Source organism: Vidua chalybeata, chromosome 3 (assembly GCF_026979565.1).
Source record: "Vidua chalybeata isolate OUT-0048 chromosome 3, bVidCha1 merged haplotype, whole genome shotgun sequence".
Lineage (NCBI taxonomy): Eukaryota > Metazoa > Chordata > Aves > Passeriformes > Viduidae > Vidua > Vidua chalybeata.
The window spans coordinates 48,876,036-48,890,665 of NC_071532.1; the positions used below are offsets into that span (position 1 = coordinate 48,876,036).

At 40.4% G+C, this 14,630-nt stretch overlaps 1 protein-coding gene across 1 annotated transcript in view; it reads right to left on the reverse strand.

Annotated features, from left to right (window-relative positions):
- Positions 1 to 14,630, reverse strand: part of UTRN (utrophin) — a 339,059-nt gene that overhangs the window by 265,880 nt on the left and 58,549 nt on the right. The window contains exons 3-4 of the mRNA XM_053936936.1: positions 1,909 to 2,001; positions 360 to 437 (exon numbers count right to left, since the gene is read on the reverse strand). Coding sequence (XP_053792911.1) covers positions 360 to 437; positions 1,909 to 2,001 — 171 coding nt within the window. The remainder of the gene's footprint in view (positions 1 to 359; positions 438 to 1,908; positions 2,002 to 14,630) is intronic.

The following is a 14,630-nucleotide window of genomic DNA, read 5'->3' on the forward strand; positions in this document are numbered from 1 at the left end:
TACAGGTTCCTGCACAAGTTATGAAGCATTATTTGAAATTATTCTTTTGTCCTGATGTGTTCATCAGCTATGCAATAGCAAAACTTCAAGGCACCTTTTTCTTGGGAGGTGCACATATCTCAACAAACCAGAATTTTGTGATTAGTGGTTCAATACCATTATCAAGTTTGCATTTGAAGATCTCACTGAATTGCTGGATACTGAAATTCTACATCATATAAGAAACTATGAACAGTTTACCCATCTCAATGAGGTCTCATTTTAGATACAAAAAACTTTTACTCTCTGCATTCTGAACTCATTTACATACAACAATAAAATAAAGAATCTCTCAAAAAGCTGTGGAAAAACATGCTCACACTGTTCTGATGCAAGACTTGCAGTACGCGGTTGACGTTATTCAAGGCATGTACTCGTGTGGAACCTCGTTCTTTAGGCTGAAAATAAAAAGTTACAATCTGTTCAACATCAGAATTAATGGACATACCAAACAAAACTAGAGAAGAAATCTCCAGATTTTAACTTCTTTCTTTCAGTAGTAGTAAGAAAAAACAAACAAGATCATCCACAACAATTTTAAAATGAAAACTGGTCAGAACAATATTCCCTAACTCAAGGCACAGGACAGGCCTTGGAGTCAAAATGTGTTTCAGCTTATCTTCAGTTAAGTCCAAAATTTTTATTCCCAGCATCTACAGAATTATAAACCAGCCACGCAAAAGCAAAGGAAAAGTTCCTGGGGAAAATCTGAGGCTTTTGAACATTTGCCAGAGTACTTGAAATTTTCTGGCTCCCAAGAGAGAACAAGCAGCAATTTGTTTTTCTGGCACCAAAAGCCTGCTAAATCTTTGCATACGGGGAAGAAGTTATGCTTCCTGACTTTCCCTTCCTTTTAGTAGCAGGGGAATAAAAAAAAAAAAAAAAAAAAAAAACAAAAAAAAAAAAAACTCTGCAACCACAGAAAAAAAAAAAACACCAAAAAAAACCAAACCTTCAACTCTTGACAATACCTGCCACTCCATTAGCTTTTAATCACCATAATTTAATTTCTGTGGCAGAAAGTGATCATACTGCAAAAGCATGGAGCTGAATTTGGAGCACAGTAGTCAACTTAGAAACAAACTCATGTTGTTTTCATCATACTTCAAATCACACCACAAATTATTAAAAGTAGTAGTAAAACACATCTGCTTAAAAAACAAAGTAAGCTTGCAACATGAAATTTTGTATGACTGAAGGTTCCTCATAAGGTCCATAAACAAATTTGAGACTTAGTATAAATAGTGAAATCAAGAATTTAATCCCAAGTAACGGCAAAGGTTTCACCATATTTCATGCATCTTTCTGAAGAGCCATTAATGGTAGCAGGGAAAGAGTTTTCAGCTGCATGCACTTTCCCATACACATATTGAGTAGTTTTCATCCTTTTTCCGTCTGTAGATGACAAAATTTTTCAGTGGAGATGCAGATTTTTACCTACTAACTATTGTCTTTTTACTTTCTTTTTGTTCTTTAAGGGATCTTTCATGAGCTTACTAGAAGCCCACAGGGATCCAGCTGAACACAGGTCTACCTGGTCATCCAGAAACAGACCTTTAAAAGATCTCTACTAAAAACATACACTATGTGAAGAACACCACAGATTTTGCATGCTTTGCTAGACAGTATGTAAACCCTCAAGAGAGGGTTACACAGTTAAGCTTCAGCCTGACCCTGTATCTCATGAGTGGAGTTCATGGGAATTCCACTGGAACTGTAGAGAACAAGTACACATTACAAGCAAATTAAGGTTTTAAATAAATTAAAATACAATTTTAAAAAAAATCTCATGCCTCAGTGTGTGTTTTGTTTATTCATTGGTTTGGGTTTTTTTAATAAATGGAAATATGATTCAGATGTTTCTCTTACCAGAGGTTTCCCCGTCAGACCCTCCAAAAGGTCCAAAAGCTTCCTTCCATCTTTGAGATCTGTGAACATGTCTTTCACTGGTGCCTTCCCACTCTGCAGAAGAAAAAAAAAAAAAGGAGTAATAAAAACAGTGTTTAATCAGAACTTCCCTGAAAATACATACTTTTTCCTTTGTATCTCTTAATTTATTCTTATTTGGTACTAAAAGTAGTAAATGAAAGCTGGGGGACTGCTACAGTGATCAAATAGGAAACCTTCCCTTTTTAAGTGTTTTTTTCTTTCTTCCCTGTCAGTGTGGTTCTGTGCATCAGCAGCCTTGTACTAAGGAACCAAATTAGTGCATCCTGGCTCAGATCAAGGTGGATGCATGAACACACAAAGATCGCAAAGAAACAAAATTTTGCAAGTTTGAGGAGTCATTTTAGAAAGAATGCTTTGGTTTAGCTGCATCTAAAGGAAGAAGAAACTGAGGCTTTTCAGAAAGAAGCTACTGGGACAAGTTCTCTCAGATTTAAAAAAAAAAAAAAAAAGACAAAAAATTACTTGGAATTGAGCCCTGTGCAAGATGCCACTGTTCTACAAAGACCAGTAGATCAAAAGGTATAATATTTATTGAAACAAATTAATCACTTTCTCTACCATGGAAAAGAAGCATAATGTGAAACCCAGAGGTACTCTAAATCATAAATTTCTAATTTTTGCTTTCTTTGGGAGTGGAGGGACTCTGTACAAAAATCGTGGCAGATGAGAGTGGAATCATGTTAACCTTTTCCATGCTTCCTTTTTATCTCTTCTTGGACCATAAGAAAGTTACTATGGGACAGTTCTACAGGGTAGGGGGAGAAGACACAACCAGCCAGCAATTAAGTGCATTTGCTTTGTAATATTCACCTGCTGGCTGCCAAGAAAACAATTAAACTACTGCTTTCACTGTCCCTTTCAAGTGCCAATTTGGGGAGAAAAAAATATTTTATAACTACCACAAAAAGCTCCAATATTGCCTTTTCCTATCACCTTCAGTTTTTAACATTGCTCTTCAGAAAGAAGGCTGTCAAAGACCTGCCTTACATGACATAAATTAGCTGGCATAGATGTCTCCTGTCTTCACTTATCTCCTCCTGCCCTATAGCTGCTGGTAATTGCCAAATACTGGCTAATAAATCAGAAAAAGAGAACTGAACAGCTCAATGAACCCTGTTTTTTTGGCAAATGTCTGGGTTTCCCCAAAATTCATATGGATTTTTCTTAGGTGCCCCATTTAGATTTGATGCTACGAAAACTACCAACACAAAAAAAAAAAAAAAAAAGATGGAGTTGAACAGCCGCAAAGGAATATTTTAGTTTCCTGTACAAAAACATAACTAAATGTAACAATTTCAACCAGCTAAACAGTGCTAAGTATGATCTTCCTCTCAGAGCACATGCTTTTCACAGATTATTTAGATGTTTCACAGCTGCATAGCAACTTAACCAAACTTTTAAAGCATGCTGGAGCCTACAATGGGACAACTGGCTGAAGAGATGAGGAGAGACCAATGGCTGCTGTCTACCTGGACTTCAGCAAATCTTTTGACAGTGTCTCCCATCATAGCCACATAGGCAAACTCAGGTGTGTGAACTGGACAAGTGAAAGGTGAGGTGGATTGAGAACTGGCTGAATGGCAAATCCCAGAAGGTCACTATAATTGGCACATGGTGTAGTTGGAGGCCTGTCACTTGTGGTGTCCCCTAAGGTTCAATAGTGGGTCCACTATTGTTTAACTTCTTCATCAATGACTTGGATCGAGGGACAGATGCCTTCTTAGCAAGTTCATGGATGACACAAAGTTGGGAGGAGTGGCCAATACCCCAGAGGGCCATGCAGCCACTCAGAGGGACCTCAACAGGTTGGAGAGATGGGCAGAGGGGGAACTGTGTGAAATTCAACAAAGGCAAATGTGGCGTTCTGAACCTAGGGAGGAATAATCTCATGCACTGGTACAGGCTTGGGCTATCTGCTGGGATGCAGCTCTGTGGAGAAGAACCTGGGAGTTCTGGTGGACAACAACCTGTCCATGAGCCAGCAGTGCACCCATGGGGCTAAGAAGGCCAGTGGTATCCTGGGGACATTGGGAAGAACACTGCCAGGAGATCAAGGGACATGATCCTGTCTCTCTACTCATCCCTAGAGAGGCTGCATCTCACTAGGTGTGTGTGAGACTCACGAGTGCTGTGTCCAGTTCTGGGCTCCTCAGCACCAGAGAGATGTGGAGCTCCTGGAGTAGTTCCAGCAAAGTGTAACAAAGTTGATCAAGAGACTGGAGCACCTCTTACATGGAATGTCTCAGGAAGCTGGGCCTGTTCAGCCTCAAGAAGAGACAACTGAGACATGATCAGTGTCTGTAGGTACCTGAAGGGAATGTCTCAGTGGAGCAATAGGACAAGAGGCAACAGGCAGAAACTGACAGAAGTTTCACTTGAACATAAGTAATACCTTCCTTGCACAGGTGATCGCACAACAGAACAGATCACCCAGAGAGGTTGTGGAATTTCCCTCACTGGACATGTTCAAAAAAACATCTGGATACAATCCTGAGTAACACGCTCTAGGGGTCCTTGCTTGAGCAGGGAGGCCAGACTAGATGATCTCTAGTGGTCCCTTCCAACCTTAACCATTCTGTGATTTTCAAGCCAGAGAACAGGATCACAGAAATAGAGATGCAGATAAGCCTCTTCTACAGTTTATGGTGTAATACAGGAGGAGATCAGACACAGAGCAATCAACCCAGATGCCAGTAAAATTTAGTTTACATTTGGTTTGCATCACCACACTGAAGACAGTAAAAACAGGTTGTTAAAGGCACAAGGAAATTGTTCATGTGACCAGAAAAGCAAGCAGTAGGAGCTAACAGAGGTCTCTGGATGCAGAAATAGTCAAATACTCATTGTGACAGCAAAAAACTAAAAAAAAACCCAACCAAACAAACTTCTTAGTCATTCAAGTGTGGGCCTCTTCAGAGCAGAGGGCGAAAATCACTTCCACTGACCTGCTAGCCACACTTTTGATGAAGCCGAGGGTATGGTTGGCTTTCTGAGCTGAAGCACACATTGCTGTCTCATGTGCAGTTTTTCATCCACCAGTACCCCCAAGTCCTTCTCTGCAGGGCTGCTCCTAAATCCATTCATCTCCAAGTCTGTACAGATACTGGGGAAGGCCATGATGCAGGTGCAGGCCAGGACCATGTACCTGGCCTTGCCAAACTTCACAAGATTCATGTGGGCCCACTTCTCTAGGCTGAAGTCTTTCTGGGTGATTTCCATTCCCACCTGCAAATCAACTGCACTTGCTCAGTGTGGGGTCATCTGCAAACTTGCTGAAGGCATACTCAAAGCCACTGCACATCAGTGGTGATATTGAACCCTTCAGATCACATTATGGACCCCTGAGGCACAACACTTATTTCTGATCTCCACTTGGACATTGAGCAGTTGACTGCAAATCTTTGGATGCAGCTGCCTAGGCAATTCCTCATTTATTTAACAGTCCATTCATGAAACCCCTATCTCTCCAATTTAATGACAAATGATGTTGTGGGAGACACCATCAAAGGCCCTACAGAAGGAAAGCCTTTATAATTATACAATTAATTATAATTACTTATAATTAGAACAGCACACACATATACAACACCAAAACTGAGAATGTTATAACCATATATCCTCAATTAATATGTTGCCTTAGGTCCAGAAGTTAAAGAGGATTTGGAACTACTGAAAAAGCAGAAAGATACCTCATTTAATACAGTGCAACAAGACTATTGAGAGGATACAGCCTTCTTTCTTTGCTTCCATCCCCTCACTTCTCATGCATGAAAATAAGCTGAATGACTTCCTGCTTTCAGTAGTTCATTTCAACAGGTCAACCAACAATGGTATGTTCCACCCCTACGCAATGCACCCTGCTGTGATGGTGGAAATAAATTGGATCTGCTTTCTCAGGAGAATGACTTTTCCATTTTGATGGCCATCAGAGCACCATGTTTTGCTGTCAGTTCAAAGAGTTAACAGAAGAGTATTAAATTATTTCTGCACACTAAACTACCCATTCCTGGTTTGTTCAAGTATCCACTGTCCTGAAAATGGACAACGCAATATACAAAGCCTCTGTATTTAGTGAAGCCTAGCAAATGCTCTCGGAGGGAAAGTCAGCTCACAGGATATATTTTCCCACATGCAAGGTGACTCAAGTTTGCTAAGAAAGGGTTGCAACACCCACCCCCACCAAGCCCATCATCACCTCCACAGAAGCACACCCACCAGGAAAACTGGAAACCTTCAGCTTCCCACGCCCACCTGAATCCCATGTACACACCTGGTGGCAGCTGCCACCTAGGCAGCCTCAGCTGTCCCATCAGGGCACAAAGCTAGCCCTAACAATCAGCTGATGTCCCAATGGAGCAGAGCCTGCACAGGCACAGCATCCTCCTCTGCTCACACTGCTTCCTCCCACTCATACCTCTTCCTCATACCTGAATGTACATTTCCGTGCAGGATTTGCTATGTGAACCATATAGTCTGCAGTCAGAAATATCACTGCTCTGTCCTCCACTGCAGCTGGATACTGGACTGCTTTCTTGGGATGCAGTTCAACAGCAACCCACTGAGCTTCAGGAAGTCTTCTACTTTCTTTATGCAAACAGAACAGCTACAGATCCCAGCTTCTGACAGCCACATGACTCATGAAGTTTATTAAGCATAGAAGGCTGCAGGAAAATAATTTCTCTAAATGGCAGCCCCAAGTGATAGTCCCATACCTTTATTTCCCAAAAGATGACAAGGAAAAACTCTGGAGCAATGCTGACAAAGCAGCTATGCATGTCCTCTTGTGCCAGGTACAAGCCAGCCCTGAGCCAAGCCAGGCTGTTGCCATCACCCTTCTCTTTGTGATAAACCCATGCAGAGCCCCATCACCTCACAAGTAGTGCCCACCACCGAGCCTACTGGGGCAGGCTGCTGTGCAAGGGCAATCTGGGAGCTGCACTACATGGCCTCTAAGGCTGGACCCATACTTCTAGTCCAGGGGCCATGAACCCTGGCTCTGACCCAGCAGTCTGACTACCATCAGGGCACCTGTTCCATGCAGACTGCACTGGGGTGAAGCAGGCAGCCCTGAGACCAGCTGGGGCAGGCTGGTTGCTGCTGTAAGAGCCAGGGCTCTGGGGGAAGACAGAAGGTCTTTGCAACTGGAGAAGGTGCTCTGCAGCTTGCTTCCTTCACCATATCAACCCACATCCATACTGCTCACTCCTAACACCCAGAAAATAATCTGGCCTTCTGAAAAATGAAGTCTGTAGCCATAGATACACACAGAAATAAATACACAATCACACAATCTACAGTATGCAAAAAGCACGTGCATTTCTCTCTCTGTAGAGTCTTGTCTGGCATAGAGTATGCTAAGGCAATCTAAATTTCTCTTTTTCAGAACTAACAGTTTACTCACTTTCTAAATACTTAAAGACTACACAAGTACAAAGTAGTTCAGCCCCTGCCAGCATCCTGTAAGGAGAAGCAGTCCATCACTGAGCATAATGGATCGAGAAATTTAAGTATTTGTCTTATAAGAAAGTGACAGTGACAAACCATAGCAAGCCCTTCACAAGGGCAAATGGCTAGTCACGGTTCTGTTGGTAAGTACTTAAAGAGCAGCTCACATTGTGCTAAGCGCTGTACAAATACGAGGCAGCTAATGGGTCCTTTCTCAAAGACAAAATAGAGTCCAGTTTACACTACAAAGACGGCATAAAGGACCGGCAGGGACACACTTCGTATCAGAAGATCGGTACCGGTTCAGGGTATAAAGCATTCACATCCCACTCACTGAACACTTTTATCAGTTAACAGAAGGTAGTTTTTCTCAGCTTTGCTTATGTTTGCCACAAGAGCAGAAAAAAACAAACCAAAAAAATCCTGGCAGAAATCTTTTTCCCTCAGCCTGTTCAAGAAGGCTTTGCCAGCAGAGCGGTACACACAGTTACTGTAACAGACACAAGGGCTTCATAAAACAGACAAAAGAACATAATTAACAGACTTAGAGGCAGTGTTGGTTCCCCAGTGCTTTAAATGAGCACTGATAGCAGAAAAGGAGTTGATTCACTTAACATGGCTGGTGTAAGGGAAAGAGGAAGAGGAAAAAGGAAAGGGAGGCAGAGCAAGAGAAAAAAAATAAAAGCTAGAGACTGTACATAAGCTAAGGGCTAGGCTTGCTTGTGTTCTCATGAACTTTGCATGGTGGCAACATTTGTTATGCACCACTAGGCACATACACAAGGATCAGAACCAGATCCAATGCATCACGTTACATTTACTCCAACAAACATTCTGGTGCCAGCCTTTGTGTGAACTCAAGTAAGGGAGGGAGGAGACAAAGAACTTTTGCTAGTTATCCACAGCAGAAACCACTTTTTCTGCTGATTTATCTCATGAGGAAGCAGCAGTTTATTAATGATCTCTGAGGTAGAGACCAGATGCTACCATAAGTAGCAGGCACTTCAGGCATCAGTTTTATGCTTTCCAGCAAGATACCGGAACTATTTGGGAAGGATATACCACACACAGTGTTCTCCTCACACCAGCTGCCCTGATATGTCCCTTTGGCTGTCTTTCAAGTCCCTCTACCTGGATCAGGTTTAAGAGGGTGACTCACACTTCCTTGTGTGCATCTAGAATTACTCACAACGAAGGGCCATCCAGGCTAGCCAATATGACTGTGCAGAAATCATTCCTTCTCTTTGCCAGAAAGCATTCCCAGGAAAAGAAGGAAGATATAAACAAAATCCAGATCAGATTTTTTTAAGTAATCCAATGCTGCTGACAGTCAAAAACCCAGCCATCAACACTTAGAGTTTGTTCTACTAAAGCCACCACAGCTACAAGGCAGTGATCATTCTTGAGTATGTTCTACAGTAGAACATTCTTAATTGTCCCTTTATTACCAATGGGGAACTGTATCAAACAGAGCCAAGTCAGAGGAAAAAAAGGGAGTCATAAATTCTCAGGAGGACAAAACCATCTTTTTTTCAAAGACCAGCTATTATTTATCATTTTATCATGACTACTGAAATTCTTTATTCCTGAACATGAAATTACATGCAAAGGCAATCATTAAAGAAGGTTAAATATTTACCTAGTTGTTTAATTAGAAACACAAAATTTTCTCATATCAATTATCTGTAGCAGACAATTTACCTGTGCTTTAAATCAATAATTATCCAAGCTACATTAATAAACCTAACTTTTTCAATTAATGAATGCCAAAGAGATTGGAGAATAAGAGATAAGCCACCTCTATTTCACGTCCTCCTTGGTATACTGGTTCGGACCTTGTAGTCACAACATTAAAATCAGGATGAAAGGTCCTCTCAGTTTCACAGTTAATGCACACTGAGTGTCACCAGGAAAGTAACACACTTCCTAAAACCATACAAATGACCTTCACTACTAAGGAAATGCAGCAGACAAGTTCCAGCTGCTCAGAGCAGTGCTGGGAAAAGCCCTGGTTGCCATTTACATTATCTGCCACTTCAGGAACATCAAAACAACCTGAAAAGACATAGAAAGCAGTACATACTGATTTTCCATCAGATTCTTCTATCTTCAAATGTCAGTTTTATGAAGTTGAGAGTTGTTTTAATTAATTCTTTTTAACCAATATATGACAATTTTTAACATCTAATAAGATGATAAATACATAAGTCAAAGTAGTAGTAGAACTGTAAAGACCTCTTTCCTTTGAGAATAGACAAGTATTGGAGAGGTTGGGCTCTTAAAAGATATGGCATGAACCATTCATAATGTTCAAGTACATTCCCAGAGAACTCATGGTAACCAGTTTAAACTCAAACAACATAGGAGCAAGAACTACACTTTATCATGACCAAGACCAAGTAAAAAACATGTCACGTTCTGCTACATCATAAGGCCAGCACATGGGAACTCAATGTGGGAAAGAAATCAGAAAGCAAAAAGGTCATTGCATAAAGTAAACAACCACATCAACAAATAATCTTGCCAGTTTCTAATTTAAAACCATAGACAATGTTTACAGAAGTATTTTTATTAAAATGTGGTACTTTTTTCCATTCTCCTTCCACTAACATGAAGAGTTACAGGACATCATACACGAATACTAGCTATACTGTGACAGATATATTTTCACTAAGTATATTCTACTCCACGCTGAATACTTCCAAGGAGTTGTGGCATCTCAACACAACACTAGTACCAAAACTATGATTTCAAATACCAAGTAAAGCAAATAAATAAAAAGCTATAATCATAAGCGGAAGACACTTTATAGATCAAATTATTTTTAACTACTGGTGCTCAAAAATAAAATAGTTACAAGCAACTAAATAGCTATTTAAAACCCCAGACTAACAGGGTGGCAGGGGAAAGTAATACTCATCACTGAGATATGCTGGAAATTTTCATTCTACTAGATGACAGACATGAGTTTAATAAGCAGCAAAGCTGAAAAGCTAAAGATAGTTCAATTCACAGAGCACCTAAAATACTCAACTGACAACATGACCGAAGGTGCAAATAGCACCACAAGGCATCAGTAACTCTGTACATCTTTCTCTCTCCAGTGTATTTCTTAATGCATTTACAGAAGCCTATGTTACAATAACATGTTTAATGTAACAGTACTAACCTCAGCTTACAATAAAGCCTCATTATATAACAGTACCAGCAGGGGCAGTTGGGACCCTACTTACCACTGTCAGTTATTTCTCTTGTAAGACTAAAAGGTTATCCTTTTATTTATAGTTTTTCAAGCCAGATAACTTCAATTGGACCCTTAAAAAAGTTCCTGCTAACCAGGTTGACTATTCTCATTAGCAGCTAACAGGTAAAGGAACAGATTTGCTTTGGTGCCTCTACCAGGTTCAGCTCTAGTGCTTGAGAAGGTCCTACAAACCCTCCAACAACTGGGATGATAACCAAGCTCAAGAATCACACCCAAACCCAGAGCATTGCTTTCAGGTCCAGCAAGGGAGATGCTGCCCACACCTTGTTCTTAGAGCAGAAAGCAGCAGAAATTGAAAGGGAGGCAGAAAACGGACAATTTTTTGCTGTGGCTATATCTGGGAGAGATCACAAAATGCTACATATTATTGCTTTTATGCTAGAAAGTAGTCATCCTTACCATAACTCACAACCTATTAGAGAAGAAAAAATTACTTTCATGCTTCTTGGCTAATACATATGCTAGGCCTAGAAAGGCTTATTTGGTCTTCTCATAAAAAGATACAATGAAAAAAAGCACATTAAAAATTGACTTTTTCAAGGCCGGCTCATGCAAATGTTAGTTCTTTTCCACCCAGATTATTCCTCTTTTCTACAAAGGCTGTTGCTTTTTAAGCTTTGCTGTCTTTGAGTGAAGTTACATTTTACAGCTTAATCCAGCACTGAAAAATATCAGAAGCAATTAGACTGTAGAATATTTTACCACTCATCAAGTATTTCCATGTTTGCATCACAAAAACTGCACTGCAAAAAGGACTAGACACCACCTTAGGTGATGTCACCTTGGACAGACAAAGTTGCCTAATCAATATTTTTGATCTTTTTTCTTGCGTGACTAATACACTGAACTCCATAATTCTCCTTCCCCCTCAAAAAAAACCACTTCTGAAATGTCTTTGACCTCAGGTATCTCAGGTCATGTGAAATTAGTTATCATGAATAGGTATAATTTTGCCTTTAAAAAGATTTATCACAGTTACTAAGGGTCAGGAACAGTGCTGAAAAATGTCTTCAGAGGTACAGGACCTGACATTTACCACTATGACAAAACAATCCTTAGAGGAAAGAAAATTAAGGAGCAGAAATAGAGGAAAACATCTATTCAGCACACCACTCAAAAAGCTAAAAGAAGACTTTGCAGTTATCAAATGCATTAGTGCTTGGTATAATGAGGAATTAACTGTTTCAATTTTAAGATGCACATAAAGCCACAACACCCCAAAGCACTCCAAGTACAACGCATCAGTTCTCCTACTGGCCTGTTTACTCTCCTCTTCCTTTGGTGTCCTTCCAGGGGAGGGAACATATCAGAGCCAAGGAGAGGAAATGTGCCCCACACTGAGCACTTGCCTTCTCAAAGGCTAACTTGGAGCTCAGCCCTGAAGGATGCATTCTGCTCTCAAGCTGTACCTCTTCCTCTTCTTTATTCCAACCGTAAAGTCAAACATTTTTGGAAGACCACAGAGTAGGAAAAAGAGCTTAAGATGCTGTAAAAGTGTGGGATGTCTGTCTTTATTCACACTGGCAGATCCTGGCCTGGCTCCAAGCCCTGTCAATGCTGGCCAATGCAGATGTCAGGGCACTAGCACAGAACCTGGAGGAGCAGATTCATAAATACATGCAGCAAGAACACTGCAAATGCACAAGTAAAACTGTATAAGGCTTCTGTACATAAAAAAAAGAAATTGAGCTTGTATTGGAAAGCAAGGGGAACACATGATGGAAAGGAAAGGGAGGCCCAGCACTCAGGCATGCAAGGGCTTTGAATGCAGTTCCTGACACCTTGGAACAATGCCCCAGCTGACTCCATTCAACAGCCTGCCATATCCAAGACTTATAACTGAGGGGCAGGGAAATCTAGTGTCATTTTCACTGAATACTACAAATCTCTGGGCTTTTATGCTCTTTTTGCACAGCACAACCTTCCTAGCAATAAAGCTTTTTTTGCCATCCCTGTGGGAAAATTTCCCAAATGTGAAGAAACAAGTTTTTGGTAAAAAGACACTGCTTCAGTTTGCTAGTGCTGGATCTGTATACTTCCTCTAGTGAGTGACAGCACTAAGTCCCGACAGGCTGTGACAGACCTGACTCCATGGGTCTAAATTAAGTTAGGGAATCATGTTTCTTGTGCTGACTCTGTGCTCCACCTGCCAAATTCAGGAAGAGCAGAGGAGGAGAGGAACCAATCTGAAAGCAAACTTGGAAAAGTACCACCTTGGAAAATGAGAAAAACTAAAGCCAGCAAAGACTGATTCCTGGAAGGTGAAGGGAGAGCAAGGTTAGTACCACTGAGACAAAGGGAGATGCAAAAATAGGACTGACCACACAAGCATCAAATCTTGTAAAGGCAGGAGAGAGGAAATGAAGGGCAGATGGAACAGATCTGGAGTTTTAAAAAGAAAAACTGGGTCTTGATGGGGAAAAAGGTATAGTGACAAAAGCAGAAGTGGGTATGAAACAAGCAGTGCAGCCAAACTCCTGATTTGCAAGGATTTGCCAGGCAGGCAAGGCTTCTGACATGAGAGGGTGTAATAGTAAGTGAGGGAAAAAAAACAAACATACCAACCAAAAACAGGGTCAGAGAGTAGGAGTAAAGAAAGAAAATGGGGCAGAAAGAATTGTACTTGCAGGATCCTAAAGTGGGACACAAGACTCCTGAATTCTTTAATATACCTATCAAGTTTCTAGAAACCTTCTGTAGTTGCCAGTGTGAGTATCCAACTACTTTGCTCTGTAATTATAAGCTGAAGCATCAGAGATCTGCAAGATGCAGTTAAAAATCCAAGGCCTGCTGATAAAAGCATCTAAGTAGACAAAGATTGAAGCTATTCAGATATTTGGATAAACTAGGATTTATTACAAAATCTTTGTTCATTTTCTCTTTACCTGTGTGAAACAAATAACACAGGGGTTCTGGGGCACTACATTATCCTCCAGACTTGAATTCAAATTCCACTGTTAGCCAGAAGTTCCCCTGTAACTCATAAGAATTATTTAAAACACACTTTTACATGCAATTACTAACTGTGTGCTGGATTAAGAGACTTCCTTAGATCACTAAAGCCAGTCCGTGCTAACACACACATAACCATCTTCAAGTCCCTTTTCTATGCTGATCAAGCTCCATCTGAAAATCAGCTAGATATTTTGGACGGTTTGATTGAGTTTGCAGAAGAGATGAACCCTCTGAATTCTGTCATCAGGATCAAGAGCTCTGTTTTATATCAAGAGACGTCAAAGAAATGTTAAATCCTCTGGGACAACTTAGCTAAAGTCTCAGATTGGGCACTAAAAATTAGTAGCCAGTTCTGATGTTTACCTTTATTTGCAGTGGCTAAAAACCACTGTGACAAGATAGCACTTCTGCATTGCAGAAAGGTGTTCTGAAAATAACATACTGGTAAAGTATTAATGAAGATTAATATAGAAAGGGATAAAAGGATAAAAAACAATCCTACATTGTGTAAAAAACATATATCAGCTATCCATACAACTAGATGCTTTAATTGGTAAGGCTATACCACAGGAAAACAGCTAAATCCAACTCTTGAAATTACACTGGACAGGGTAATGGAAAAAATACAGTAAGTAAAAACATCACATGGTTTTATAAACACATGCTGAAATGCTCTGCCTCAGTATTTATTTGAGCATAAACTTCCCTGTTGGTTAAAGCTTGGGAACAGACTATTTCTCCAACAGTTTTTATTCCCTTAAATTTTAACAAAATATCCTTACTACAAAGCCATCATAGCCTTGTGAGTTGTAGTGTGTACAGCTTTCCTAAGGTATGTAAGAGAGCAATGAGTCTTGGCTGAGTATATTTTTTGACCTTAAAATGATGCACTTTAAATGTTTGTGCCTTGATTTCAAACAACACACACAAATAAAAGGCATTATTCTAGCAGAATTTAAACCAAGAGCACAAAACC